The 27,120-nt window shown below is 44.5% G+C and overlaps 1 protein-coding gene across 2 annotated transcripts in view; it reads left to right on the top strand.

The window, feature by feature from the left end:
• PRKCB (protein kinase C beta) overlaps positions 1 to 27,120 on the top strand; it is a 799,526-nt gene that overhangs the window by 399,551 nt on the left and 372,855 nt on the right. For both annotated transcript variants that reach the window (XM_069209698.1, XM_069209697.1), the window contains exon 5: positions 3,908 to 4,036. In XM_069209698.1, the coding sequence (XP_069065799.1) occupies positions 3,908 to 4,036 (129 nt within the window). The remainder of the gene's footprint in view (positions 1 to 3,907; positions 4,037 to 27,120) is intronic.

Here is a 27,120-nt window from a genome sequence, read left to right as displayed (position 1 = left end):
TAGGATGTGCAGTGGGCAACTTAATCACTAGTTCACACTGCCCCCTTCTCCATAGGGAGACAGAGAAGTTATGTTAAGTGGGAGATTTCTTAAGAACCTAGGAAACTCCATCTGCTTCCATTGGGTCAGAGGGGTGATCATCACTGTGGAAAGGAACTGGAAGTGTAGTCAAATATAATCCAGCAATCACTGATAGCAATGTGTGCACCCAAAGAAGCAGCCAGGGCCCTGGCAAGACAGCAGGCAACTGGAAAGATGGGCAGTGGCATTGTATACTGCTCCAGGCCAGGAAGAGGCAATCAAGGCAATTAGATTTAGTGCAGCAAAGATACCAGAAAACACCAGAATAGCATGTGCTGCCAGAGATCTGGGAGAGTAAGTTTATGCTTGTTAGTAAAGTGGGCTCTACCAGATGAAAACTCACTGTTTTTACTATTTGACCTCTGGTATTTTGTACCTGGTGCTGCGGTGTGGGATTCCCTAAAGGAGGTTCGCCCACTGTATTCTCTGTTCAAATTGCACTATGAACCACAAGCTATAGTGCCCGCCTCAGCTGAACATGCACAGGTAGGGTAATTGGCTTTGGGTAGTTTGTATAGCGGGTGTTTGTGCAGAGTGCGTGTTGCACATGTGAACTGTGGTAAGCTTGGAATGTGAGTCTGCTTTATTTGAATGTATGGGGACAGGGATCCATTTTGGAAGTCCTGTGTGTGGCTGGTTCATAAGAGTGAGAGACCCTGCCAGACACAGATGCCATTGCAGGAACATTTCAAGGGCCGTTTGAACTGGAACAGGCTCCTGCATAAGGACTGAGTGAGGAAGACACCCCCATCCACAGGAGAGAACTTTCCTGCCCCTTTCAGGCTTCATTTCTTCCCAGAGGTGTCACTGCAGACTGTTTTGTGCAGGAACCTGGTGGAAAGGCTTTTCCTTCTTTTCAACCTTTGTTTCAGATCCATCCAAGATCCACCCCCTTTTCCTACCAAGTGTGAATGACAAAAGGTTTTAGCCTGTCCAGTCTGGGGCTAATAAACACAATTTCATGAACTGCCTCAAAGCGGCTCAGAGATGGATATTTGGAATCTGTGTATGTCTGCAAACCTAGAATTTTACAGAGTAGAAACCCGGGTCAGTGTGGTAGAGTTGTCGTTGACCGGTGCGAGGTTACACACAGCAGTGTAGGTGTAAAATACTTGCGCTCCGGGAGCTAGCGTTCCTGGTTGTGGTCTTCCTTACCTGGTAGGACAAAACCTAGACAAAAGTCTTGCAAGGAGAGGTGGAGACTGCCTGGAGAAGGAGGAACTGCGTGTTGTGAAAAAAGTGACTGCTGCACTGCCCCACCAGAGGCGAGGCTATGCCGTGGTCTTTCTGGTGACTGCCTGGTGAGCTTTGCAAGAGAATTGGGTCCAAAGCAGGAGCATGTATTTTAGAAAAGGAGATCTTGGCTGTGCAGGAAGGAAAAAGAACTCTGACCATCTGAAGAAGCTTGTGGAGTGAAGAGCTCCACATTGCATCAAAATCAGTGCAGCGACTGCGAAGATATGCACTTTTGAAGGATCTGCTCATTTGTAGGCCTTGCCAGTTTCCTACTCGTGTCTAGCTTTTGTGAAGGCCCTGGGGGAAGCAGAGGTTGTATTGGGTCACAGAGGGTTGTAAGTCAACTTTTGCTAAAGTGGGAGCCGTGGTGAATCCATGTCTGCCTTTGCAGGTTTTCTAAAGCTTGGCTTCCATTTTCTGGTTTCGTAGGATATAAACTTTTCATTTGTGTTTAGAAATGTTGCTAGATTTTATATGTTAGGGCCTGGGGACATAGAAACTGTCGCTAGGTTCCTCACAGATAACGTCAGCAGACTAGATAGAAGGGGTTAGCCCACAAGTGCTAAATCTTCAGGATAGGTGATTTGCACGCTAGTTAGTCCATGAGAACCCCTTTTAAGGAGAGGGTGCAAATGGGCACCCCAAACCATCCCTAAGAACATCCTGACTACTTGGTAAACTGTTTTACCAAAAGTACATGTTGTATGTTCTCTTAATTTTACATGCAGTGTTTAGCAGTGTGTACATTAAAGTACTTTTGAGTAAAGGCACTGGCATGACATATTGAGTGATATCATGTCTGGTACTGAGTTCTGAGTTTAAACCCACAACAGCTCCCATCTCTACCTAGAATGTTAAGTGCTAATGGGGTGTTCTTGGTTTTCAGTTTGGGGAACATGGATACCCCAGTACATGAGGGCTTAACAACCTCAGTTCACACGATTGAAGCCAAGTAACCTTTGGTTGCCACTGGGCCCCCGAACCAGTCCTGGCAATACTGATGAGGGAGTAAAATTCCGAGTCACAGAAAAAGTAGGGAGTGTCTTGAACATTGCCAGCCACAACTTGTGTCCACACTTACCTCTTTAAAACCAGCGTTTCCTGGATCAAGGGAGCAGTGCCTGAGAGTGCTTGTGAATCTCTGGCCATCAGTTATATGTGTCTGAAGCTTGTGTCTGGGGTCTCTTGCATGTTGCTCCAGATAGAATTCGGGAGATCCACTGAATTCCATCAAAATCAAACTTACAAGATGGCTCAAAAATGCATAATAAAAGCTTTATTTCCAGTGAGATTATCACACACCATCATGTAATGTCATTTCCAGTGATATCATAATTATGGTAACTAGTGGCCTTGAAGCAAAAACATCCTATTTTTTGTACACAGGCTCTGGCCCTCCCACCTTAAGGTGCTTTGTGTACTTTGATGGAGGACAGGAGAGCAGCAGAGAGAAACAAAGAGAAAGCCAGAATAGAGGGGTTGTGGGATGGGGGAGTGAGAGAAACAGAGAAAAAGGGGGCGCTAGAGAAGAGGAAAAAAATATAAAACGTGCCGTTCCATCCTCCTGAAACACAGAAAGAATGAAAACTGGAGCCCTCTTTATACATCTACTGACCCATGTCCGACAGTTTGAGAGAGCCAGAAAGGAAAGCAAAGATGTTTAAACTCTCAGCCCAATCCAATTAATATTAGAATTCAGCGATGTGATTTAATGTAGCCGGACAGAAATATGTTCTAGCGGGGCAGCTTTCCTGTGCCCAGCTCCCTCGTTTCCTGTCAACACCCTAACCTCCCCTCCCCCCCCCCCCCCCACGCTGCTCCCCACCAGCTCTGACCCTGCGTGCATAGTTTTTAGCTCCCCACTCATCACCATCTTGCATTTTCGCTTGCAAAATGGCTTGTAGGGGGGAATACTATTTAATTGGATTATTCTCAATGATTTACAACAAAGGGCATAATAAGGCACCATCAGGGCCACTGGAATTATGAAACAATGGAGGGGCGAATTATGCTGCAGAGTAAATTATGCGGCTCTATGCGTTACATTTTGTGATACTATTACTTCATTATTGTGTCATTTTTGAACTTGTTAACTCTGTCTCGCCATTAGTTGTGCCTCTTTAGTACCAGTTTATCACCCAGATATAGCAATAAGCAACAGAAAGGTGACCAGTCCATCTTTGCGTTTTCTTTGTTAAAATCTGTAGATTTTGCAGCTGATGATGGATTATGTGGCAAATGCAGGAAATCTATAATTATGCAAAAATAGCTCCAACCACACAATCGCATAATTCAGGGGCCCTGGGTACAGCTGATACCCCACTGGAAAGGTTAATTGCACTGGGTTGCTTTTGCACTTCTTATAAGCTCATGAGTATAAAATAATTGACCTTGATTTTCTTCAGGTCCTTTGGTATGTTATGACTATTTGTAGAGCGCTCATCTTACTCGGGAGGGTATCCAGGCGCTGGTCTAGTGTAGGCGCCCCCCAAGAAAGCACTGTAACCCACTCCTCGAACATTTCAAAATGGAAGTAAAGCACACGTGCTGGAGTGCGCTGCTTACCCCCTCCTGTCTTTTTTGTTTTCAGATTGCATGATGAATGTTCACAACCGCTGCGTGATGAACGTGCCCAGCCTTTGTGGGACCGACCACACGGAACGCCGGGGGCGGCTGCACATCAAGGCAGAGATCAGCAATGAAGTCCTTACTGTTGTAGGTAAGTGAGTGGGTGAAAGGACTGAGTGTTGGGGACACACCTTATCACTTTAAATGCACATATATGAGTTACTAATGTATTAAATAAGGTGCATTAAAGGTCAGTTGTGTTCACTCCTAGTAGTGTGCTACACCTGTGGCTAACCACTTCAGTGCCTCATATAGTGGCAGTGGCTGCCGGCTCGTATTTACAATGGGGGCTGGAGGGCGGAGGCTACAATAATAATCTTAAAAAACAGCATGTACCTTAGGATGACCTCCTCTCTTCCCATCGTCTCTTCTTCTCTCCTGGCTCCAATGCGCGACGGGACCCAGGAAACTCCACTAGCCAATCCTGGTGCTGCTCTCATGCTGGAAACCAATAAACATAAGGGGCCAGCCCATATAACCCTACTATATCCGGACTGGTACGAACCACGTGAACGTGCTCCAGTTGTATAGTAGGGACAAATATATATTCACTCTGCCCGAAGTGAACACATTAATTGATCATTGGGAGATATATGTATTATTTTAACGCCAATTCTTTTATTTACTTCATCTCTTTCTATTACTCATTATCTAAACCCTTATTGTGCCATATTGACAGTAGCCAGCATGAAAGAAGCAACAGAATTAGTGGGAGCGGCCTCTCTCAGCACTCACAAGAGCGCTGGAGGCCTGTGCTTACGGCAGCTGGGTTAAAGAAGTTTAAAGTGCGCATGGCAGATTGGCCATCGCAAGACGGCTGGCCATAGGGACATGCGCACTTTAAACAAGTGCACAACTCCCTCCTGCCACTCAGCAGCAATTGCCCCGCCCCGTCCTGACACTCGGTTCAGGACGGGGTGCTGAAAAAAAAAATGGTAATAAAGAAAGTTTATTACCATTCTATTTTTCAGTTCTGGGGGCATTTTCTTTTTTAGCGGGTGATGCTTTTCCGCTCTCTTGGAGGGGCCGCCCCTGCATAGTGGTAGGGGCAATATGCAAATGTTCTACATGCAGGTCACTCACCCCGGCGTGTCTTAGCAAAACAAACTGGGCCTGGGCCCATGCTCCACCGCTCTGAATACTGTGTACAATTCGTAGCATCCTCCTGCTGCTTTCGCTGAAAGTGCCAAACATTAGTCCAGCATTTGGGAAAAAAAGTGGGCCTAGCACCATCATAGAGAGGCCACTACAGTCTTCAATAATCAGAACGTACCCAACCAACGTTTCTGCTAAAGGGAAGGTGGCGTCCCGTAGACGGGACAGGAAGTTTCTTGGGAGGTGGTAATGTTTATAGGTAGGAGGGACTTTGGCATAGACATAAAAAACAACTTGATACGGTGGTAACTGAGGGGGGTCTCAATGGGAAGAACCACTTGGAGTAAGAAAGGGAACGAGGAAGGGGATGAAGGAGGAATGGAGTCTTTCTGCTTGATTCAGTCACATGTACTCTGCCATATATTTATTGCAACAAATGTTACAATAAAAAGCATTACCCTATGCCTGATCACTTGCTTAGGTTTTTCTCACATGCAGTAATTGGCACCACTAATTACAAGAATATGTTTGAAGCAAGGGCATTCCTAGCTTAGCTTGTTTTTGCAAGTACTATAAAGCCATGCATATCCCTCTGGTAGCTTGCGAGCATTTTGATTCTGAGCGCATAACATTTTCGTAGATTTTCCGTAGCGTTTCCGTGAGTGACCAGCTCAGGCAACAGTTGGTCCCAAATTATTACATGGAAGCAACCAGCGCATCCAGCTATGAGTCTTTGTTGATATTTTACAGGTTTTCAAGAGAATTATACATACTTCACAAAGTAAAATATGCATAACTTCCCCCACCCCTAATCAAAACACGGCCTTGTTATTTTATGAAAGCTTTGTGTGATGGCCACGTTTCTGCATCGCACAATATTAGAAAATGTAAATATATGCAAGTTTGTCTCATTAATGTTTAGTGTAGTTAAATATGTAACATTCAGCTGTTCCATGTGTTGCTTGGTTCTATCCAAATAAAATGTATATACAAGGGGCGGCTCCTCCGTTAGGGCGGAGGAGCATCGCCCTCTGGCCAGCAGCAGCAGCGGCAAAACCTCTCTGTAAAACCATAGTAAACTATGTTTATTATTGTTTTGTAATAAAAAGGGGGGGCATGCTGATGGGGATGAAACTCCCCCATAGTGGGCATGTGTGTTGCTGGCCAAATACACATGCGCACTTGTCTCTCTCCAACCCAGCAACACAGGCACTGCATTGCTGGGTTGGAGACAGCAGGTAAAGACTTTCACTCTGCATCAGAGCACCGTGGCTGGGCGCTCCGTCCAATCCTAATGCTGCTTTAATGCTGCCAGTAGCATGAAAGCAGTGTTAGGATTGGACGCAGGGTAGGCTGGGAGCCTGTGCCTGCAGTCCAGTCGAGGAGCGGATCCACCCCGCACCCATGCCCCAACCGGCCACGCGCTGCACCGCCCTGCACCTTTTCCTTCCTGCGATCCGCCACTGATTTACTGTTTCCCTACACATCCTTGTTTCGGTAATTTCGGGTCAGCCACACACCTCTGTAGATACAATACCCATATCTCAGAATCAACTGTTAATGTATGTATATATTTTTTTACAAAGTCTTCTGCACTTTAGAGCTTAATTTGGACTGTACAAAATACCTCATGTAAATATTATTATATGCATTGCATAACATAAGTATGTCATTTTTAAGGTAAGTACTGTAGTGACGGGAAACATGAAACAGAAAAACCCACCAAACCGTTGGCGGAAATTTCTTAGTTGCAAGATTGCAAGAACCGTCTATTCTATTACTTTGACCGTAAACTACATTTGTGGTCCGCTCTGCTGCACCAGGCCAGATATTCCACCATCTCAATACTTGCCGGTGCCATCCTAAACTACTAACTCAAGCCTTGCTGGTACCACCCCTGCCCACATCTCTGCGGGTTCACTCTAGAGCTGCTTTGGAGCCGCCTTCCCTGCTTTTCCCATAACTGGATGCCTGACACCTCGTTGACATCTGTCAATGCCCAGCCTCGACTGTAGAAGGGGTGCCAAGCTCGTAGGGACGATAAAGAAAAATGGAAAGTCTGGAGAGGTAGCATGGCACAAAAGTTGTCAGGCACTCTTGGGAACTCACTATCATAACCTTGGCATAGCCCTCCAGTCTCGTGCTTTGATGCCTTCTTTGAGATTCAGCATTCAGAATGTGCCATCTTCCTGTAATATATGTGTTTTCATAAAAAGGTTTCTCATTGTGTAACAATTTTCATATACTGGTATTGTCAGTGCTAACATCACAAATAATGTGAAAATTAGGTTCCCCAAAAAATAGAACCTCGGCTAGAGTTCAAACAGTTTCACTGCAAATAGGGGAGCTCCATTCTTCTGTTTAGCATTTGGGGTCAGTCGCTGGACTCAGAAGTCACATTGGTTAGGATTGCCTGGGGTTTTGGCAGCCTTTGCAGTAACCTCAGTCCCACCTTGCATGCCAGAGAAATGAAAGCCGAACAGAGTCAGGAGGAGAAAGCCAGTGGCATATAAATTGACTTCAAAGATCGTTTCAGCTTATTGGAGGCAAATAATCAAGAAAAGGGCAAGGCTCTCAACTACTCAAGAGAAGGTGGAGTAGAATCAAGTTAGGTCTGGAATAAACTGAAGAAAAAAGGGGAACACAAATGAAGCACAAAGTGTAGCAGAAGAGGCAATGAACTCTACTGAAAATTAACTTCAAATGCTTTGCAACGCAGTGCAAACTTCCTCATACATGGTAAAGCAGGGAAACCATGTTGGGAGAAATCTTCTGGTACCATCTTGAACTAGTCAGGCTCAGTAGAACACACAGAGGAAGTTTCCAGCTTGGATGACTGAAAATAAAATACTGGGCATGCCCACAGTATCCCAGCGACCATGATGGAGAATATGTAGGCGAATCTCCCTGCTTGAGCTTACACAGCCTGGTGTGAATAATAAGCGAGGACAGGGGAATGCGTAAGGCCATGTGCCTGAATAATTGGTAGACTTAGGGGGAGAGGATACCTATTTTGTCATCACAGCAGACCCTCTGAAGGCACTCTGTCTGATGTCTTTTAGGCAGCTCTTCACCAAACCTTTGTTTCTCAAGAACAAATTCTAAAAATTGAAGTTGTTACTGAAAAGCAGAAACCGGATTACCCCATTCTGTGGGAACATTCTCCCAGGGTGTGTGGGTCATTTGTCTGTTTTTGGCCTGTTATCAACATGATTTTCCTGATGGTGATGGACAGAAAAATTATATCAGACTGTCAGCTCTAAGTAAGGCGTGCGATCTGATGTTCTCTCTCTGACTTGCCTTCTTCTATTGGCTATTCCGATGGTGGAGAAAGCGAGGGCGCCCGTGTTGGAAACATGCTGGACCGCCTGGATCATGATAAAGCAGGTGGACTGAGGATTTGATGAACAAGGTACTCTACTGTGTTTGCGATGGAGTACCCAGTCCAATCAAACTCTGAAATTCGGCTTTATAATCTCGGCATCAGAATTGACAGTAGCCACAAAGAAGAAAACAGTACAACATAAAAGTAGATCTAATTCCACTATGCCCAGAAATAGCTGAGCCATGACATGTGCAGCACATCACTTTGTGAAGCCTTAGTAGGAATGAATCGTACTTTCTGTTAGAAATAAAGATTATTGGTCTCCATTACTGGAGATTTAATAAGAAAAGCTTCCAATTCCATTCCATTCAATTGTTCCTGAGCTCCTTTTACTCTTTCCAGAAATGACTGTACAACATCAACCAGTGCTTAATTTGTAAATAAAAAGGTGCTGGTGCCCAAAGCCCGTCTCTTAAACACGCGGCTGCTGCAACTAAATCTGCGAACACAGAATACTGAGGCAGCGTATTCCGGAAGCCATCTCGGGCCTCTTCAATCTATTTACAGCCACTCCCTACCCCTTCAGCTCGCTCATGAAGCTTTCTGCTTTCTCCTATTGTGACGATTTTTCGTTTTTCTCTTCCTCCGTCTCTTCCATATGTGTCTTTTGCTCGCAGTAAATACTTGAGGCAGAAAACTAAGCGCCGGCCCTCAAAAATAAGTGCCGGTGCTCAGCACCGGAAACAACAAGCACAAATTAAGCACTGACATCAACTAACCAATGGTAAGGTAACGCAAGTTGATCAAATGTAACAAAGGTTTCAGAGGAACACTGGAACAGACCCTCGGCCTGGAGAATTTTTTAAACCAAGAATAAAGCTCAAAGTAAGGTAATAGCATGAAAAAAAAATTACATGCCTACTGAGCTTGACAACCAGTCCTACATTGCACATTTCATACACATGGCATGTTTTGTTGATCATTTAGCATTTCAAAGGGTTCTTTGTGGCCAGTAATAGATGTCTCTATTCCGTAAGATCACATTTCATATGGAAAAGTTCCCTTCCCAGCACTGAGTCATTATGTTCCCTTCCTGACAATGTGGCATAGATAGGAACATGATGTTAAGTCCATCATCTTCTTGCAAAATATATGTTCAGAAAGAGATACAAGATCTAACTCAAGGTTTTTGGTTTTCATTCTGCCTTTCCTGGAGTTTGCGTTCAATGAGCAAAGCTGGATCAGTGAGATTGGTAAAGATAGTAGGATGGGTACTGTGGACCAGCTCAGCCATGATTTCTTCTTTCAGACCACATCACAAGTGTCATTTGGCTTCACTTGATCCAAGTACTTGGTCCCCTCCCTGCAGCACAAACAAGTGAATGGTGACCAGCGTCTTCTAGAATCAGCCTCTAAACGAAAATGGCATTAAAAAGCTTGGCATGGCATCTTCAGGCTCTTGAAAGTGAAGAAAAACCAAAAGCAGGGAAAGCTAAGGCTCTGAACTATTCAAGACAGACTTAAAGCAAAAGCAAGCTCACAGACCTCAAAAGGCAATTCTAGAATCAGATGAAGAAAAATAAAGGATAGATAAATATGGGTAAAAAATAGTAGCAGTAAAGGGTGATGAACATGGTGAGCTTCAAATGTTTTGTGATGCGTCCAAGTCCAGTATATGGTAAAGCAGGACGTGTCATGGGAGACACTGGGGAAACCATCTTGGATTGGCCAGGCTTAATGAAAAATTAAGAGAAAGCCACCATCTTGGATGAATGAAAAGAAAGGATTAGCCCTGCCCACTCTATGCCAGGAAGTGTATGACCCAATATATGAGCGTTTGTTGTTTACATACTATATGTAGTCACAGGCGTGCCGTCTGGCTTTCCATAGCATGAGGGTGCCTCAGAAGAGTTGGGCCAGATGCCAGTTGGAGCATCCTAGAGGGGACCGCAGCCTAAAGCAGGAGGGGGGTCCAGCAAGATGAAATGGTAAAGGTTTGTGACATGGGTGGCTGGGCAACCGCAACAGTGAGGCTTTAAAAGACTCCTGCGACCCCAGTCGGTTGCGATTCCACATGAAAAGTGCTTAGTGCTGTACTTCTGAAAAAAGGAAGCACAGTGTCAGGGGTCAGATGATCTGAGTCTCCCTGACCGTACGTTCACACGCAAAACAATTCTCAATGTGGTTTCTCCTCGGAAGGGGCACTAGTCTGGTGTGTGATGACTTGAACTGCATCAGACAATCCTGGAATCTCCCATGAAGGATGTAAATTCCGCACCCTTCTGGAAGCCACAACTTCTAACTGTTTTGCTTCACTACAATCACCGAGATGAAACACACACACTGAAAAGAACCTTTGGTAAGCAACTCTTAGTCTAGGAAATACATTTATTAAATCACTCTGCAAGACTCGTAAAGAAAGGTCAGTACAACTGAAAGTGCACGCTCAAAAATGTGCGCAGCAATGAAATGAAAACATGTACAAAGAATTATCTACTTCAATCTATAAACCGCAAATATATATACATGTTCGATGGCATGTGTAGCTGCAGATTCACATGCTGTGCACATCCCGCCATCTGGTGTTGGGCTCGGAGTGTTACAAGTTGTTTTTCTTCGAAGAAGTCTTTTCGAGTCACGAGACCGAGGGACTCCTCCCATTTCGACTCCATTGTGCATGGGCGTCGACTCCATCTTAGATTGTTTTTTTTCCGCCATCGGGTTCGGACGTGTTCCTTTTTGCTCCGTGTTTCGGTTCGGAAAGTTAGTTAGAATCTCTGAAAAATCGCCGGTATTGTTTGCGTTCGGTATCGGGTTAGTTACAACAGATCGACACCGACTTTGGAAGAACTCCGGTGGCCCTTCGGGTTTTTTTTCGATTCCCCATCGGGGCCTGGTCGGCCCGGCCACGTGTCTCTTCATGGCTGATGGAACGGACCCCATTCCGCTTCTGCCCAAAATGTCATAACAAGTATCCATATACAGATCAGCATCTGGTCTGTAACTTGTGTCTGTCTCCAGAGCACAAAGAGGATACCTGTGAAGCCTGTCGAGCGTTTCGGTCGAGGAAAACATTACGAGACCGAAGAGCAAGAAGACTGCAGATGGCGTCGGCGCCGACAGGACAACGGCGTTTCGAGGAGGAAGAAGAAACCTTCTCCATCCAGGAATCGGACTCGGACGAGCTCGATCCCGAAGAAACGCCAAAAACCGTGAGTAAGACGTCGAAGCATAAAACTCACGAGAAGACAACAAAAGCCCAGGGGACGCCACCGCCAACAGGCCATGGCTTAACCCGAAAAATAGGTGACCGTTCATCGGCACCAAAAAAGGGCACGCTTGTGTCGAAGTCATCCGACTCCGGTCGAGATACCGGCACACAGCAATCTCGGGCCCGAGACAGCGGCTCCGAACAGACTCGGCACCGAGACAGTGGCACCGAAAAGGTTCGGCACCGAGACACGACGCCGAAAATAAAGAAGGTTTCCTCGGAGCCCAAAAAGGCGACCGAAAAGCTTTCGATTCTGAAACATCCAGCCTCGGAACCGAAAACAGGTTCCTGCACAGAGGAACAGGGATTGTCCTCCCAGATCCAAGGACATAAGATCGGGGAAGAACTTGAATCAGTTGAGCCAGACTACACTCAAAGAAGGCTCCACATTCAAAAAGACACAGGGAAGATAAGCACTCTTCCCCCAATTAGGATGAAAAGAAGACTTGCCTTTCAAGAAAAGGACAAGCAGCCACAGGCAAAGGTGGCAAAACAAACAACTCCACCACCATCTCCACCACCATCAATGCACACATCACCGGTAGCCACTCCACCACTGATGCAATCCCCTACTCATACTGCAATGAGTCAAGATGATCCCGATGCATGGGACCTTTATGATGCTCCTGTATCAGATAACAGTCCAGACTGTTACCCTACGAGGCCGTCGCCACCTGAAGACAGTACATCCTACACGCAGGTGGTCTCAAGGGCAGCTGCTTTTCATAACGTCACCTTGCATTCAGAACCAATTGAGGATGACTTTTTGTTTAATACACTCTCCTACCAAAGCTTACCTATGCTCCCGGGAATGCTAAAGCATTCCAAACAAATATTTCAGGATCCAGTAAAAGGCAGAGCCATAACTCCAAGGGTGGAGAAAAAGTACAAGCCACCGCCAACAGACCCTGTTTATATTACGCAGCAATTAACACCAGACTCTGTGGTTGTGGGGGCAGCTCGCAAGAGAGCAAACTCTCATACCTCAGGAGATGCACCACCTCCAGACAAGGAGAGTCGCAAATTCGATGCTGCGGGTAAAAGGGTTGCAGCACAAGCAGCAAACCAATGGCGTATTGCCAATTCACAAGCACTTTTGGCAAGATACGATAGAGCTCATTGGGACGAGATGCAGCATTTCATAGAACACTTACCCAAAGAGTTCCAGAAAAGGGCACAACAAGTGGTAGAAGAAGGACAAAGTATCTCCAATAATCAGATACGGTCAGCAATGGATGCAGCAGATACGGCTGCAAGGACAGTAAATACTGCAATAACCATAAGGAGACACGCATGGTTGCGTACGTCAGGATTCAAGCCGGAAATACAACAAGCCGTGCTGAATATGCCCTTTAATGAACAGCAGTTGTTTGGGCCGGAAGTCGACACTGCTATTGAAAAGCTCAAAAAAGATACTGATACGGCAAAAGCCATGGGCGCACTCTACTCCCCTCAAAGCAGAGGCTCATTTCGCAAAACACAATTTAGGGGAGGGTTTCGAGGTCAACCTACAGAGGCCACAACCTCACAAGCAAAGCCCACTTATCAAAGCCAATATCAGCGGGGAAGTTTTCGGGGGCAATATAGAGGGGGACAATTTCAAAAAAATAGAGGGAAGTTCCAAAGCTCCAAAACCACTCCAAACAAGCAGTGACTTCAAAGTCACACATCCCCAACACATAACACCTGTGGGGGGGAGACTAAGCCAATTTTACAAACATTGGGAGGAGATAACAACAAACACTTGGGTACTGGCAATTATCCAGCATGGTTATTGCATAGAATTTCTCAAATTCCCTCCAAACGTCCCACCGAAAACACACAATATGTCAAAACAACATATAGATCTTCTAGGACTAGAAGTTCAAGCATTGTTACTAAAAGAAGCAATAGAATTAGTACCAAAACACCAGAAAGGAACAGGAGTTTACTCTCTGTACTTTCTCATACCCAGAAAAGACAAGAGTCTGAGACCTATATTAGATCTCAGAACATTAAATACCTACATCAAATCGGATCACTTTCACATGGTGACATTACAAGACTTAATCCCACTGCTCAAACAACAAGACTACATGACAACACTAGACTTAAAGGATGCATATTTCCATATACCGATACATCCTTCACACAGAAAGTACTTAAGGTTTGTATTCCAAGGGATACATTACCAATTCAAGGTGTTGCCATTCGGAATAACAACTGCGCCAAGAGTTTTTATAAAGTGCCTGGCAGTCGTAGCTGCACATATCAGAAGGCAGCAAATACATGTGTTCCCGTACCTAGACGATTGGTTAATCAAAACCAACACGCTAAAAAAGTGTTCACAACACACAAAGTATGTCATAGAAACCCTACACAAACTAGGTTTCTCAATCAACTACACAAAGTCACACCTTCTGCCATGTCAAACACAGCAATACTTAGGGGCGACAATCAACACAGCAAAAGGGATTGCCACTCCAAGTCCACAAAGGGTTCAGGCATTTCACAATGTAATACAGGCCATGTATCCAAATCAAAAAATACAAGTCAAAATGGTGATGAAACTCCTAGGCATGATGTCCTCATGCATAGCCATTGTCCCAAACGCAAGGTTGCACATGCGGCCCTTACAACAGTGCCTAGCATCACAGTGGTCACAGGCACAGGGTCAAATTCTAGATCTGGTGTTGGTAGACCGCCAAACATACACCTCGCTTCAATGGTGGAACAGTATAAATTTAAACCAAGGGCGGCCTTTCCAAGATCCAGTGCCACAATATGTAATAACGACAGATGCCTCCATGATAGGGTGGGGAGAACACCTCAATCAATACAGCATCCAAGGACAATGGGACAATCACCAAAAACAGTTTCACATAAATCACTTAGAACTATTGGCAGTATTTCTAGCGCTGAAAGCATTTCAACCCATAATAAGCCACAAACACATTCTTGTCAAAACAGACAACATGACAACTATGTATTACCTAAACAAACAGGGAGGGACACACTCAACACAGTTGTGTCTCCTGGCACAGAGAATATGGCATTGGGCGATTCACAACCACATTCGTCTAATAGCACAATTTATTCCAGGAATTCAGAATCAGTTAGCAGACAATCTCTCTCGGGATCACCAACAGATCCACGAATGGGAGATTCACCCCCAAATACTGAATACTTACTTCCAGAGTTGGGGAACACCACAAATAGATCTATTTGCAACAAAGGAAAACGCAAAATGCCAAAACTTCGCATCCAGGTACCCACAAGATCAGTCTCAGGGCAATGCGTTATGGATGAGCTGGTCAGGGATATTTGCTTACGCTTCCCCCCCCCCCCCCCCCCCCCACTCCTTCCATATCTGGTAAACAAGTTGAGTCAAAACAAACTCAAACTCATACTAATAGCGCCAACATGGGCAAGACAACCTTGGTACACAACACTACTAGACCTCTCAGTAGTGCCTCATGTCAAACTACCAAACATACCAGATCTGTTAACGCAACACAAACAACAGATCAGACACCCAAATCCAGCATCGCTGAATCTAGCAATCTGGCTCCTGAAGTCCTAGAGTTCGGACACTTAGACCTTACACAGGAATGTATGAAGGTCATAAAACAAGCTAGAAAACCTACCACTAGACATTGCTATGCAAATAAGTGGAAAAGATTTGTTTATTACTGCCATAATAATCAAATTCAACCCTTACACGCATCTGCCAAAGACATCGTAGGATACTTACTACATTTGCAAAAGTCAAAGCTGGCTTTTTCTTCCATTAAGATACATCTTACAGCAATTTCAGCGTACCTGCAGATTACGCACTCAACTTCTCTATTTAGGATACCAGTCATAAAAGCTTTTATGGAGGCCTAAAGAGAATTATACCACCAAGAACACCACCAGTTCCTTCGTGGAACCTCAACATTGTCTTAACACGACTCATGGGTCCACCTTTTGAGCCCATGCACTCTTGTGAAATGTAATACTTAACATGGAAAGTTGCATTTTTAATTGCCATCACATCTTTAAGAAGAGTAAGTGAAATTCAAGCATTTACCATACAAGAACCATTTATTCAAATACACAAGCATAAAGTAGTTCTACGGACAAATCCAAATTTTTTACCAAAAGTCATATCACCGTTCCACTTAAATCAAACAGTAGAATTACCAGTGTTCTTCCCACAGCCAGACTCTGTAGCTGAAAGAGCACTACACACATTAAACATCAAAAGAGCGCTAATGTACTACATTGACAGAACAAAACTAATTCGGAAAACAAAACAATTATTTATTGCTTTCCAAAAACCTCATACAGGAAATCCAATTTCTAAACAAGGCATTGCTAGATGGATAGTGAAGTGCATTCAAACCTGTTATCTTAAAGCAAAAAGAGATCTGCCTATTACACCAAAGGCACACTCAACTAGAAAGAAAGGCGCTACCATGGCCTTTCTAGGAAATATTCCAATGAACGAAATATGTAAGGCAGCTACATGGTCTACGCCTCATACATTTACCAAACACTACTGTGTAGATGTGTTAACGGCACAACAAGCCACAGTAGGCCAAGCAGTACTACGAACATTGTTTCAAACAACTTCACCTCCTACAGGCTGAGCCACCGCTTTTGGGGAGATAACTGCTTACTAGTCTATGCACAGCATGTGTATCTGCAGCTACACATGCCATCGAACGGAAAATGTCACTTACCCAGTGTACATCTGTTCGTGGCATTAGTCGCTGCAGATTCACATGCGCCCACCCGCCTCCCCGGGAGCCTGTAGCCGTTTAGAAGTTGATCTTGAACATTTGTAAATATATTACTTTAAACTACATTATGTACATATGTATTCACTCCATTGCATGGGCACTATTACTAGCATACACAACTCCTACCTCACCCTCAGCGGGAGAAAACAATCTAAGATGGAGTCGACGCCCATGCGCAATGGAACCGAAGTGGGAGGAGTCCCTCGGTCTCGTGACTCGAAAAGACTTCTTCGAAGAAAAACAACTTGTAACACTCCGAGCCCAACACCAGATGGCGGGATGTGCACAGCATGTGAATCTGCAGCGACTAATGCCACGAACAGATGTACACTGGGTAAGTGACATTTTCCATATATGTGTACGTATATATTCATGCACAATGCAAAGCAGATAATAAGAGTTAAAAATTAATCACCATGGGGCACAGTTGAATTTGCTTCATCTTTCTTCTGCTAGCAACAAGTTGTTGATCCCAAGATCGACAGTGAAGAGAAGGAGATCCACCCTGACGGGAAAGATGACAGGCATCAGCGTCCTGATCCTGCCAGAGGTCTGAATCACTTTGTGGTCAATCCGGTCTCGGACTCTTATATACCTTAAACAAGCCAGAGAGGAGATTTCTAGAAAACCCCTCCCGCTCCGTAAGTTGTTGTTAAAAAATGCTGGCATCTTCAGGTCAGTTTTGAAAGGAACACATTCAAACTGGCCAGGATCCCAAGGTGTCTTCCAAAACCAAACCAAACCATTACCTGTCGTACTATAAACATCATCCTAGCACATCCCTTAGCCCTTGGTGAGAAAGAACACGCAGAGGGGAGACATGAGCATAACCATGTGCGTGGAAAAATACTTACAGCTTCTGCAGTGGCTAGTGCTAAGTTAGACATAAAATAAAGTCAATTTGCAAAATGAAGCTGGTGGTCACCAATGTGCTGCTAGGCTCAGTGCAATGTGGAGTCAGTGGTCAAAACACGAATATCATTACAATAACACACAATTACTTGAGTCACACTAGTCCCTCCGGTCATACTCAGAACTTGGTTTCCGTACCTCTCTTGAATGAGGCACACTCCCTAGTGCACAGTGACTTTAGACCCACCAGACTCCCAGTCACACACTTCAATGCAAGTTCAGGCGCGCTATAGGAGGCCAAGTACAGCACAGCTCAGGTTGCACCCTCGCCTCCAGGTGTTGAAGCCAATGAACAGGGCACCACACCCAATGAGCATGCAGCCTAGGCTCACACAAGAGAAATGTGACACACTCTACAATAGCAGGCCCCACAGGGTCATGCACCGGGTGATTCTGTTCACACCAACAAGACGCTTCTGTGTGCAGTGATGAAGGGCCATACACCTGAAGTGCCAGCAGTCCTTGGCAAACTCAGCACCAGGCAGTTCCAGTCTCCAGACACAATACCTAGGCCTCGCTAACTCTGCTGCTGCCAGGTGAAGTCCAGCATACGATGTAGGTGCAGCAGAGGGCACCACTCTTCAGATATTACGAGTCATCAATGTAAGCCCTCTCAGGAGGTCTTTGATGTCTCCAAGACCTCCTATGAGAAGAGGGGGCAAGCCAACGCGCCCTTGGAGAGTTACCCTTTGGAATGGTAAACAGCAACAGGCAATCCGCCCTAGTCCAGTCTCTAAGCAGGAAGTGGAGCGCGGATCTCATCCTCAAACAGTTACCCTCCTGGGCACAACAGATTCCTCTGGCAGTGTGCCCACGCGATCCAGCAACACCGGTCCCTCACTGCCATAAAGGTTACTCTGCCTTGCAGACGTTGTGTATCCCCTAGTTGTACTAGATGGTTCCTTTGAAGTTGGGGGTGGTTCAAAGGAATGTCCTTTGAACCTCAGATGTCTCCCCTAAATTTCCTCCATGCTAGCCGTGAGGCTCTGGGATTTAGCTCTTTATCTTTAGGGGGCCATACCCTGGCTTCGAGAGGCCAAGTATCACAAACCTCTATGCCCCAATCTATCTATCCAGGTCTCAAATGGCAGGGGTGTGTCGTTCCTAGATACCTGAGTTTTATAGCGGTCACTTGGGTAATTCACAGATGTGCTCTACCCCGGGATCCGTGAAATGAAGCCTAATTTACAGGGTACCAGAACTATTTCAGTACCTAGAAATGGCCGCTTGCTCGAAGTGGCAATTCTAGGGCATCGATGACAAAACCACCTTTACCATCAGGGTTTGTCATTGTGAGACCAACAATACTTAACATCATGAGGCTGCTTCCCTGCAACCCACTATTGCAGCCAGACTTCATGAGACTCATTCTCCCATGTCACCTTATGGGTAGAGCAGCGCTCACAGGTTGTGCGAACACATGTGGGTGTTCAGCACTCCCTGGGCACATATGCACTGGCTCACACACAGGCCCACTGGGCATGTGGGACACTTTTATTAAAGACACCATGAAGGTGCAAGTTCGACCATACTGGCCTGTTCTATGTGGCTCAGTTCCTATCTTAGATCACGTGTGCGCACATGTGCACACCCTGGCAAGTAATGCCAGCTTTTGTACCTATATAAGAAAACCACCAGGGTGCAAGTCGCACACCCAGGTGAGTGTTAGTTCCAGGTAGGTGGAAGGATGACTGCGGCACTTTCACTCTGTGCTTCCAGTGGGGAAATGTCCAGGGCTGGTAAGCCCTTTACGAGAACCAGCAAAAACACCCTAGAGAAAAGTGAAAAATTTGGGGGAACCACTACCTCCGCGTGTCAGGTCTAACACTCAGTAACTCATTAAATCATGTGGTTTACAGCCCCTACCCTGGGATACCATGAATAATGTCCTTTCTTTATGTTTTAGTCCCTCTTTTCTTAACTACTTTTGCAAATTCTTCAGCAGTGTGAGATTAGTGCTATTGTAGTTGGTTACGTTTTTAAGTGCACATACAGATGGTCATCATACATCTTTGCTCTTGTAGAATTTCTTTGGGAGTAGACTGCTCCTTGGATTATGTTAACTCTTCACAGTTGCTAAAGCTTGTAAAAGCCCATTTTTAGGGACTGCAGCTTGGTCTGTCTGTCTTCTTTCTTCTGTTGTGTGTACCTATTTTCTTCTCCTTTTTCACCCCCCATGCAAACCCTTCTCTATAGCTAGTTCTACCACCTTACATTCAATACACACTCTATTGAACCCCAGAACCATTCTGTTAATCCCTGTCGAGGTCACCCTTTCACAGCTCCAGTGCCGTAATTTCTTTGGCTGCTGGTGGCACTGGGAGAACGTATCTTTGTGCCTCTGCGACCCCAAGGCCGTTTGGAAAGTGGGATGGATCCGCCTCAAGCCGCTGTTCTAGCGGAAACACAAGAGCATGAGCTTCTCCTTCATCTAAATCTAGCAACAACCAGCATCTTTGGGACCTATAAGCATATATTTCTGCGTGGAGGGAGATGTGTTATAATTGTCATATATGTTCTGTTTAGGTATCCCCCTTCTTGAACGATAGACGCAGTTTATTAAGGTACAGGTGTCGAATATAAATGCACATTTATTCATATTTTTCAAATAATGAACAAGCTTTCGTAGAAGCTGATAACGTCGCTTCTTGGTTACTGTCCTTAAACAATAGGCAGTGTTTCACGTAATGTAAGCCACTGAAAGGGTGCCAGGTTTTTTCTGCTAATTTTTATTCTGCAAATATTAAACAACGTTCATATACAATATACAAACTAAGAACAGGGTGTAATGAGATAGAGAGGAACTTCATGCCAGAGACTCGGGCTGAGGCTGCAGTGACCTGTGATCACCTTCCATTGCTGCAGGCGTCACTGAGGCACATCGAGCATCACTCGGTCGCCTTATCCGCCTGCTTGCTGAAGCAGATGAAAACTACTGTTGTTGTGCCCTTGTTGAACTTTGGCTGTATTCAGTAGGGGTATGCAGGTGTGAACTGTCTTTGAAACTTAAATTAAAAATATTTTTAGTGTTAATTTTAGCTTCATTAGTCCAGAGATATAGGTGGATGGTGTTGGAGATATTAATTTAAAGAAAAAATTATAATATCACCACAACATTACCATATGTTTTAACATTCACCCTATTCATATGTATTGTTTCCACCGTTTTGCTGATTTTTATAATAGTTATGATTCATACGTACGAAGTTGGATGGGATTTTGATTTTAAAATAATTCTTTAAAATATATTCATTGTATCCTAGTGTTCTGAAATGCATATTTTCATGTTGAAATAGTGTTTGAGGTCCACTACGTATCCCCTAGGTATCTCACAGGATTGATCATTAACCTAAAATCTTCCTCAAGTAATGCTGAATGGGTTGCTGGGTGGTTGCAGTCTATCTGGCCTTCTGTCTTGTGTTGGTGCATTGACAATGTCTTTAGTGCCTGGGGTCTCTGTTAATGGGACGTGTTCTGAAAATAAAATCCAGAAAATATATCAGACAGAAGGGCAACACAGGGCAGGCTGATTTGCTCTCGTGCTGTGAGGGCAGCAACTTACCACACACTGTGTCTCTCACAATGTCACGTGCAGGATGCCTGCCTAGTGTCTGAAGCATGACCCGACTTGCCATTGGAAGCACGAGACGGGCTTCAAGGGCAAACCCCTACGTAGACCTTCGGCCTCTTTCAGTCTAGCAGGAGTGAGTGAAATCTGGGCTTTGTTAAGGTTGTGTCATTTCCGCTCAGGCTGACATGCTTGATCCCTCTTGCTTTCTACCTGCGTTCCAGAGGAGTATATGTGCAACAGTAGGCACTATCACTGCCTTTCAAAAACGTGCATGGTTTTGCGCATGTCTCCGACTCCAGTCCTTGCCCATTTGGCATCATTTTAGCAGCGTGCGTGTTGCCCTGTCGCCTTAAGCATGTTGTCATTTGGATTACTGGATCTTTTCTGATGGCGCCCCCTTCTTTTGGTGCACAAGCACACACCACCTTTGTGCCTCTCAGACTAGGCCGGGCTATGGAGCCACTTACATGTTTTACCTTCAAACTCTATTTATAATCTGCTTGCCTGACTCTCACTCTTCCTCCTCCATCGCACTTCTAGGCGCTGCAACCCAAGGCAAGATAAGAGCACCTCTCTAGTCACTCATGCACAACACCAAATGCCTCCCCACATGGGATCACAACAACAGCACTGACTCCCATGCACTCCCCACGGCGTAGAGCACTACCCGTCCTAAAGATGCTCTTTGCCGCCCCACATAGTCGTATGAAGTTGTATAATTTTACGATGCAATAGATACTCTCAAGAGGATTTTCAGTTGCACTTTTTTCCTATGACAGAAAAGCACTTTTTTTCTATGACAGAAACGTCCTAATTTTCCAAATGGAGTATAATACATCTTTTCTCATAATACTGCACTACCATTAGCTCATTTACACCAAAGATCTGTTGATTGTATTCTCTTCGCCTCTGCCAGCCTACAGGCTTCGCTGCTACTGTAGCTACAGTTCCTAGCATTCCCAGCAGATGGCACTGGTCTCACATTCACAGATTAACTTCACTCTTTAATCACACGAACATTCCTTCAAAGCTTTAAATATCCATGAGATGGCGGTATAATACAACTTAAGTGACTCTGGACACAACGCTCAAACCTATTGGATAACAACTTGTTTTAGTAGATAAACTTAGGGCTGCAAATTTCATATGTATGTACCTGCACAATTAATATCACTTCCTGCCTTAAGAATGTCGTCGCTATAGGTTTTATTTCAGGATTTGCGATGTTATTCATTCCTGGAATCATATTCCTGAAAAATCTCAGAATCGTTTTATAAAAGAGTGAAGAGTGCTATGTGATATCTGCAAACGACAAGGAGAGGGAACAGTTGTACGCTGACCAGATACAAAAATAGTCCTTTCCACAAACATAAAAGTGTGGCACAATTTTTCATCGACTAAAGGGCACGGAAAGACTTGCCAGCTTGTACTAAACAAGCATTGGCAAAGCCAATCGGTCTCGCCTTTGAGACTATTGGCTCAGCCATTGCCTTTGTTCATGGTGAACAGCGTGGGCATTGCAGACTTTGGCAAGGATTTGTGGCAATGCTGTATAGCAGCGTGGCTAAAAATAATAATAAACAAGGAACAAAATAATATGATGCATCCAGCACTAATGGGTTAGCCCTTGCTGTGACATAGCCTTTTTTTAATCGGTTTTAGCCACACTGCGAAAGAAGTTGCCAAAGTCAATAATTCTGAAAGGGAGTTCTGATAAGGAGTAAAGATCTATTGGCTCTGCCAATGCTTGTTTAACCATGTTTTTTTAAAACTTAGAATTGGCAGGTTATTGTTCAGGAAGCGGGCAGCAGTGTTGCCCCCGGACATAATTGCACATTGCAGCGCCTAGAAAGAAAATGTCATTCACTTACTCACTAGCCGCTGTATTGGATTCTGGATATTTTGTGACACTGGTTTGGAGGTGTTTATGTCCAAGCACTGCTTGCTTCAGTGACACACAGGTGCAGCAACAAAACCCGACATCAGAACAACTCTGGCCTTCGCTCACGGTATCAAAACACCACCCAAGTAGGCCACATTACAGACACACATCATCCATCCTCATCACTCCCACTGGAATACACTTCAGTTCCTGTGACGTATGAAGTGTTAAAAAAAAAATGCAACTGCAATTTATTAGAGAACAGCCGCATCCGTGAATGCTCTGACAGTAGGTGGCAGTCAAGCTTCTCATATAGCACGTTCACAATTTTTTGCTCATTTACATTTTTTTTTATGCCTCACGTTTCTCTGCACCTTCAAACGTTACTGATATTATAGCCCACTGGAGACAGAATAACCTATAATGGGAGGATGCTATAGAAAAAGATGCCCCTTTCGGGTAGTGTAAAAGATTCCTCTTTTTAAATCAAGGGCAGTGTGTGTAGTGACGAGGGGGAAACTGGAGCGGGAGCGCAGGAAGTTTAAAGGATGGATTAATAGAGAAAAAGTGGGGGCGTCATACAGATTCTGTGGGCATATAAAGATAAAGTATTGAGGTTAGTGAAAGGAAGTGTGAACAGTGCTCCCCACACTATAGCAAGAAGAAAACAGGCAACACCCTAAAGGTGGGAGCGGGACAGGGGAAGCAGCCACGGGGTGCCGCAGGGAGCATGCGACAGCAAGAGGAGGGTGATTGGGGGACGGGACAAGCAAGAATGCGGATTGAGGAGACAGCGATTTAAAACACATTCAAGCGCTATGGACGGAGCTGCAGGAAGGGAGAGTATGAAGGGGCAAGAAATAGTACCTCAATCACGTTGGGTGCGGCAGATAGGCAGTGATTAAGTTAAATCAATCTGTGCTTGGTCCATGCTCCACAGCAAGCATCGGCAGTGACACTTCCACTGCACTGTCCAACGAACATGGCTACAAAGAAGAGTGATGTTGAAGCAGACAAATGGTGAGCAGCAGGCAAGCTTCAAGCCCTTTTTGTATACAATAGTTTCTTGCAAGCGAGGCGCATGAACTAGCACATGCTCTCCCAGGCTCAACCCTAAAAAGACAGACAAGTTTCAGTATCACCTGTTAATTAAATGACTTGCTGATACAGTCATCTATCTACTCTTCCATTAGAACACATGCAATCTTAATTTTCTCTCAGTTAGTCCACCCTCGCTAAAAACCATAATGTGCTAAATTTCCTGAGACAGATGATGAAAAACAAGACTGTCCTGGCAAATCCAGGGTGCCTAGTCCCCCAAGCGGATGCCCTGGTGGGCATTTCATTGTCCCAGAAGCCGGTGAGGACTTATTTGAATGCTCTTAAAACGGGGCTGGATAGGTTTTTTTTATTTCATAGGGTATTTCCCTCGGGGGTTTGAGCCCAGGACCACTCCTGGTGCCTTTGTTACTTTCCCAGCTCCCCACGGTTTGCTGCAGGCACTGGGAGGATTTAAGAGAGGAAGACGCAAGGTATAGAGTAAGCTATCAGAGAGAGTGAAGAAAGAGAGGAAAGAAGGGAGAGAGAGAGAGAATGGATAGATGGAAAGAGTAGAGGTGGGTGAGCCAATAAATGAACAGGGAGAGACGAGCCAGGGCTGAGCCAAGGGTCTGACTCGGATCTTAGAGGCTGTGCAGGAGTCGAGCCTGAAGATATTTGCTATGTAAATCATACATCGAACATCACGTAAAATATGATGAAGTCTTCAAAAAAAATTAAAAAGTGTATTTATTTAACATGTGGAAACTTCGACATTGATAGAGCACACTATAGCAGTACTGTAAGAAGTATTTATTAAAAGTGATAGTTTTCTAAAAACTGGTAGTCTGAAGTCCGATATTTACAAGCACATTCATACGCAATAATGAAGAAAAAACAGTTTTGGTGAAATAAAATATTTGCCTAGGATCACACAATTTAAGCGGGGAAGCTGTGATTTATCCAGGTTTTACTGGTTTCATTTGAGCAGCTCAGCCAGTAAATGGGTATCTTTTTGGTTGCCTCAGATGATGCCATCGGTGTTCCTCTTGGTTTCATATGGAGATCCTTTCCAGCCAGCTTAAACTGTCAGCTCAGTTGTTTCTGCAGTGGCAAGCGGGGGCTAGCTGGGAGGGGGAGAGGGCTTGAAATACGTGCTTTCAACAGTGGCGCTCATCAACGGCATATATGCAGCATTGAAGCCCAAAATTCTCAGAAACTGAATCAACTTCACACCCACCATTTATTTTCATTTACATTCCATAGTGTTTGGCTTAAAAAATGTAAAACTATTATACTTAAAAATAAAAATCAGAATGTTATACTTGTTTGCTAACAATATTTCCAAATATAAGGAGACATTTTTAAAAAAAAGCCTAAGTGATATATATCCCAATAAATAATTCATCAACTCATCCCATATTAGAACATGAGAGTCATCCAATAATGGTACAATGTACCTCTTCCTGGACCTTACAGAAGAATTGTAATTGTTAAAGAGCACAACACTTATCCAGTGAAGAACAACCCCCTTCCCTCTGACAGTCTGATCTGCCCCTGGGCCTCAGGGACAAACTCAATCTTCCACCTCCCAAGGGATATCTCAAATTTTGTTCTCCTAAATCATTGTGAAATTATTGTAAGGCCAGAGACGTTTTAAGGCCTGGGGAAGTGGGTTCTGGCCCAGGGCCCCAGTCTTTTAGGGGGATCCCTAATAGTGCCAGCTCTGTTCTGCAGTCTTGCCCTGATGACCCTGAATAATTCGTGAACCCACTGTTTTAAATTCCATTTTCCTTTAATTTATTTTTAATGTGGCCGGTGTACGAGAATCTATTACAGACGTATTACAGAGAAATGTTGTGTTTTTGTTTTTTGTTTTTGTTTCGTGCAACATTCATAAAAAAGTTTCTTTTAGAGGAAAACAGGTCATCACATATGAGAAATTGGAGAGTGTCAGAGAGATTATTTTCAGTAATATTGATAAGCTCCTGCTGGGTTAATATGTTGAGTACTCAAGTCATTGTCCCTAAATATCAGCCTGTGCACTTTCAGTGACCTGGCCAAAGGAGGCAGAAAGACCTGAAATTTCATACATTTAAAGCCGTTTTGAATGGGCCCCCCAAAATATGTTTGGCCCGGGGCCCCCAAATTCCTTAAGATGTCCCTGTATAAGGCTAGAATGAGAACTAGTGCCGAGTTGAGCATTTAAATGAGTTCTGATCACGTGCTCCTAATAACACTGAAACTCTGAGTAAACTTTTCTATTGCAGTTTTGTCAGAGAGTCTAACATAATGATGCCTTAGGTAACTCTTGTGGGAACTTTGCCCACCTGAAGCCTCAGATCAGTGGAACTAGTCCATCCTAAATTTGCCAGGTATCCAATCAGAGTACTAGTGAAATAATAGTCTTTTTTTTTTAAATAGCTTTTGTAAAAAAGGAACTGTGCGTTTGCTTGGTCTCCTTTATTGGGGGGGGGGACCCCGTTGATGCAGGTGTCATGCGCACAGGTTTCTGACACTACATGCGCCATCATGGAGTCCATGGCGCTCTTATGAGAGCATCACCTACGGATGCACTCACACGGACTCTGTCCTGACCCGGGTATAAGAACATGTGAGAATCCATCGTGGCGCCCTGTGCCCCATACAATGAACATTGCAGTGGAAACTCCGTGGAGTTAAAGCTTCAATTGAACTGTCTGTTGTCTTCAGTGTCAGTGGAAGTCTAAGTCTGTGGCTGTGAAACTTTCCAACCATGGACTGGTCCTCACTACTTCAACTTGACAACGCAGTAATCAAACTCAGTAACACAGCGATCTGCTGAAACTCACACAATGTGCAGGCAGTGAGGCAGAGACTTTGAGGTCATAAATCATTGTTGATTTAAAACCAGTAGAAGACAACAATCAAGATGTTCGATCCGCTGCACAAATTGGGCTACTCATCTGTAATTGCAAGTTGCTGCCCACTCCCCCTAACACATCACAGTATTGTGTGGTCCTTTATGGTATGTTGTGCAAGTCATTAACCTCGCCTACGTGATCTCAGATTGAAGGTTGTAGAGTCCTATTCTTTTAACTTTATTTTTACATAGACCTCGGATCATCTGTCTCGATAGTTGTAAGGTTAGTCTCAGATTTGAACCACAGGATGATAGGAGACCTCTGAAGCCTCACTCCATCCACGTGCATGCCCGTCCTGTAATGTCTCTTCTGAGAGTAGGGTACTGTATTTCTGTTTCTTCTCACTGCAAGCTTCTCTCTACTACCCTGAGCCTTGTGGAGAATGAACAAGGGAATGACAAGGTCACTCGGT

Source organism: Pleurodeles waltl, chromosome 10 (assembly GCF_031143425.1).
Source record: "Pleurodeles waltl isolate 20211129_DDA chromosome 10, aPleWal1.hap1.20221129, whole genome shotgun sequence".
Classification (NCBI taxonomy): domain Eukaryota; kingdom Metazoa; phylum Chordata; class Amphibia; order Caudata; family Salamandridae; genus Pleurodeles; species Pleurodeles waltl.
Note: the sequence above shows the minus strand (reverse complement) of the source record. Positions and strands in the feature narration are given on the sequence as shown.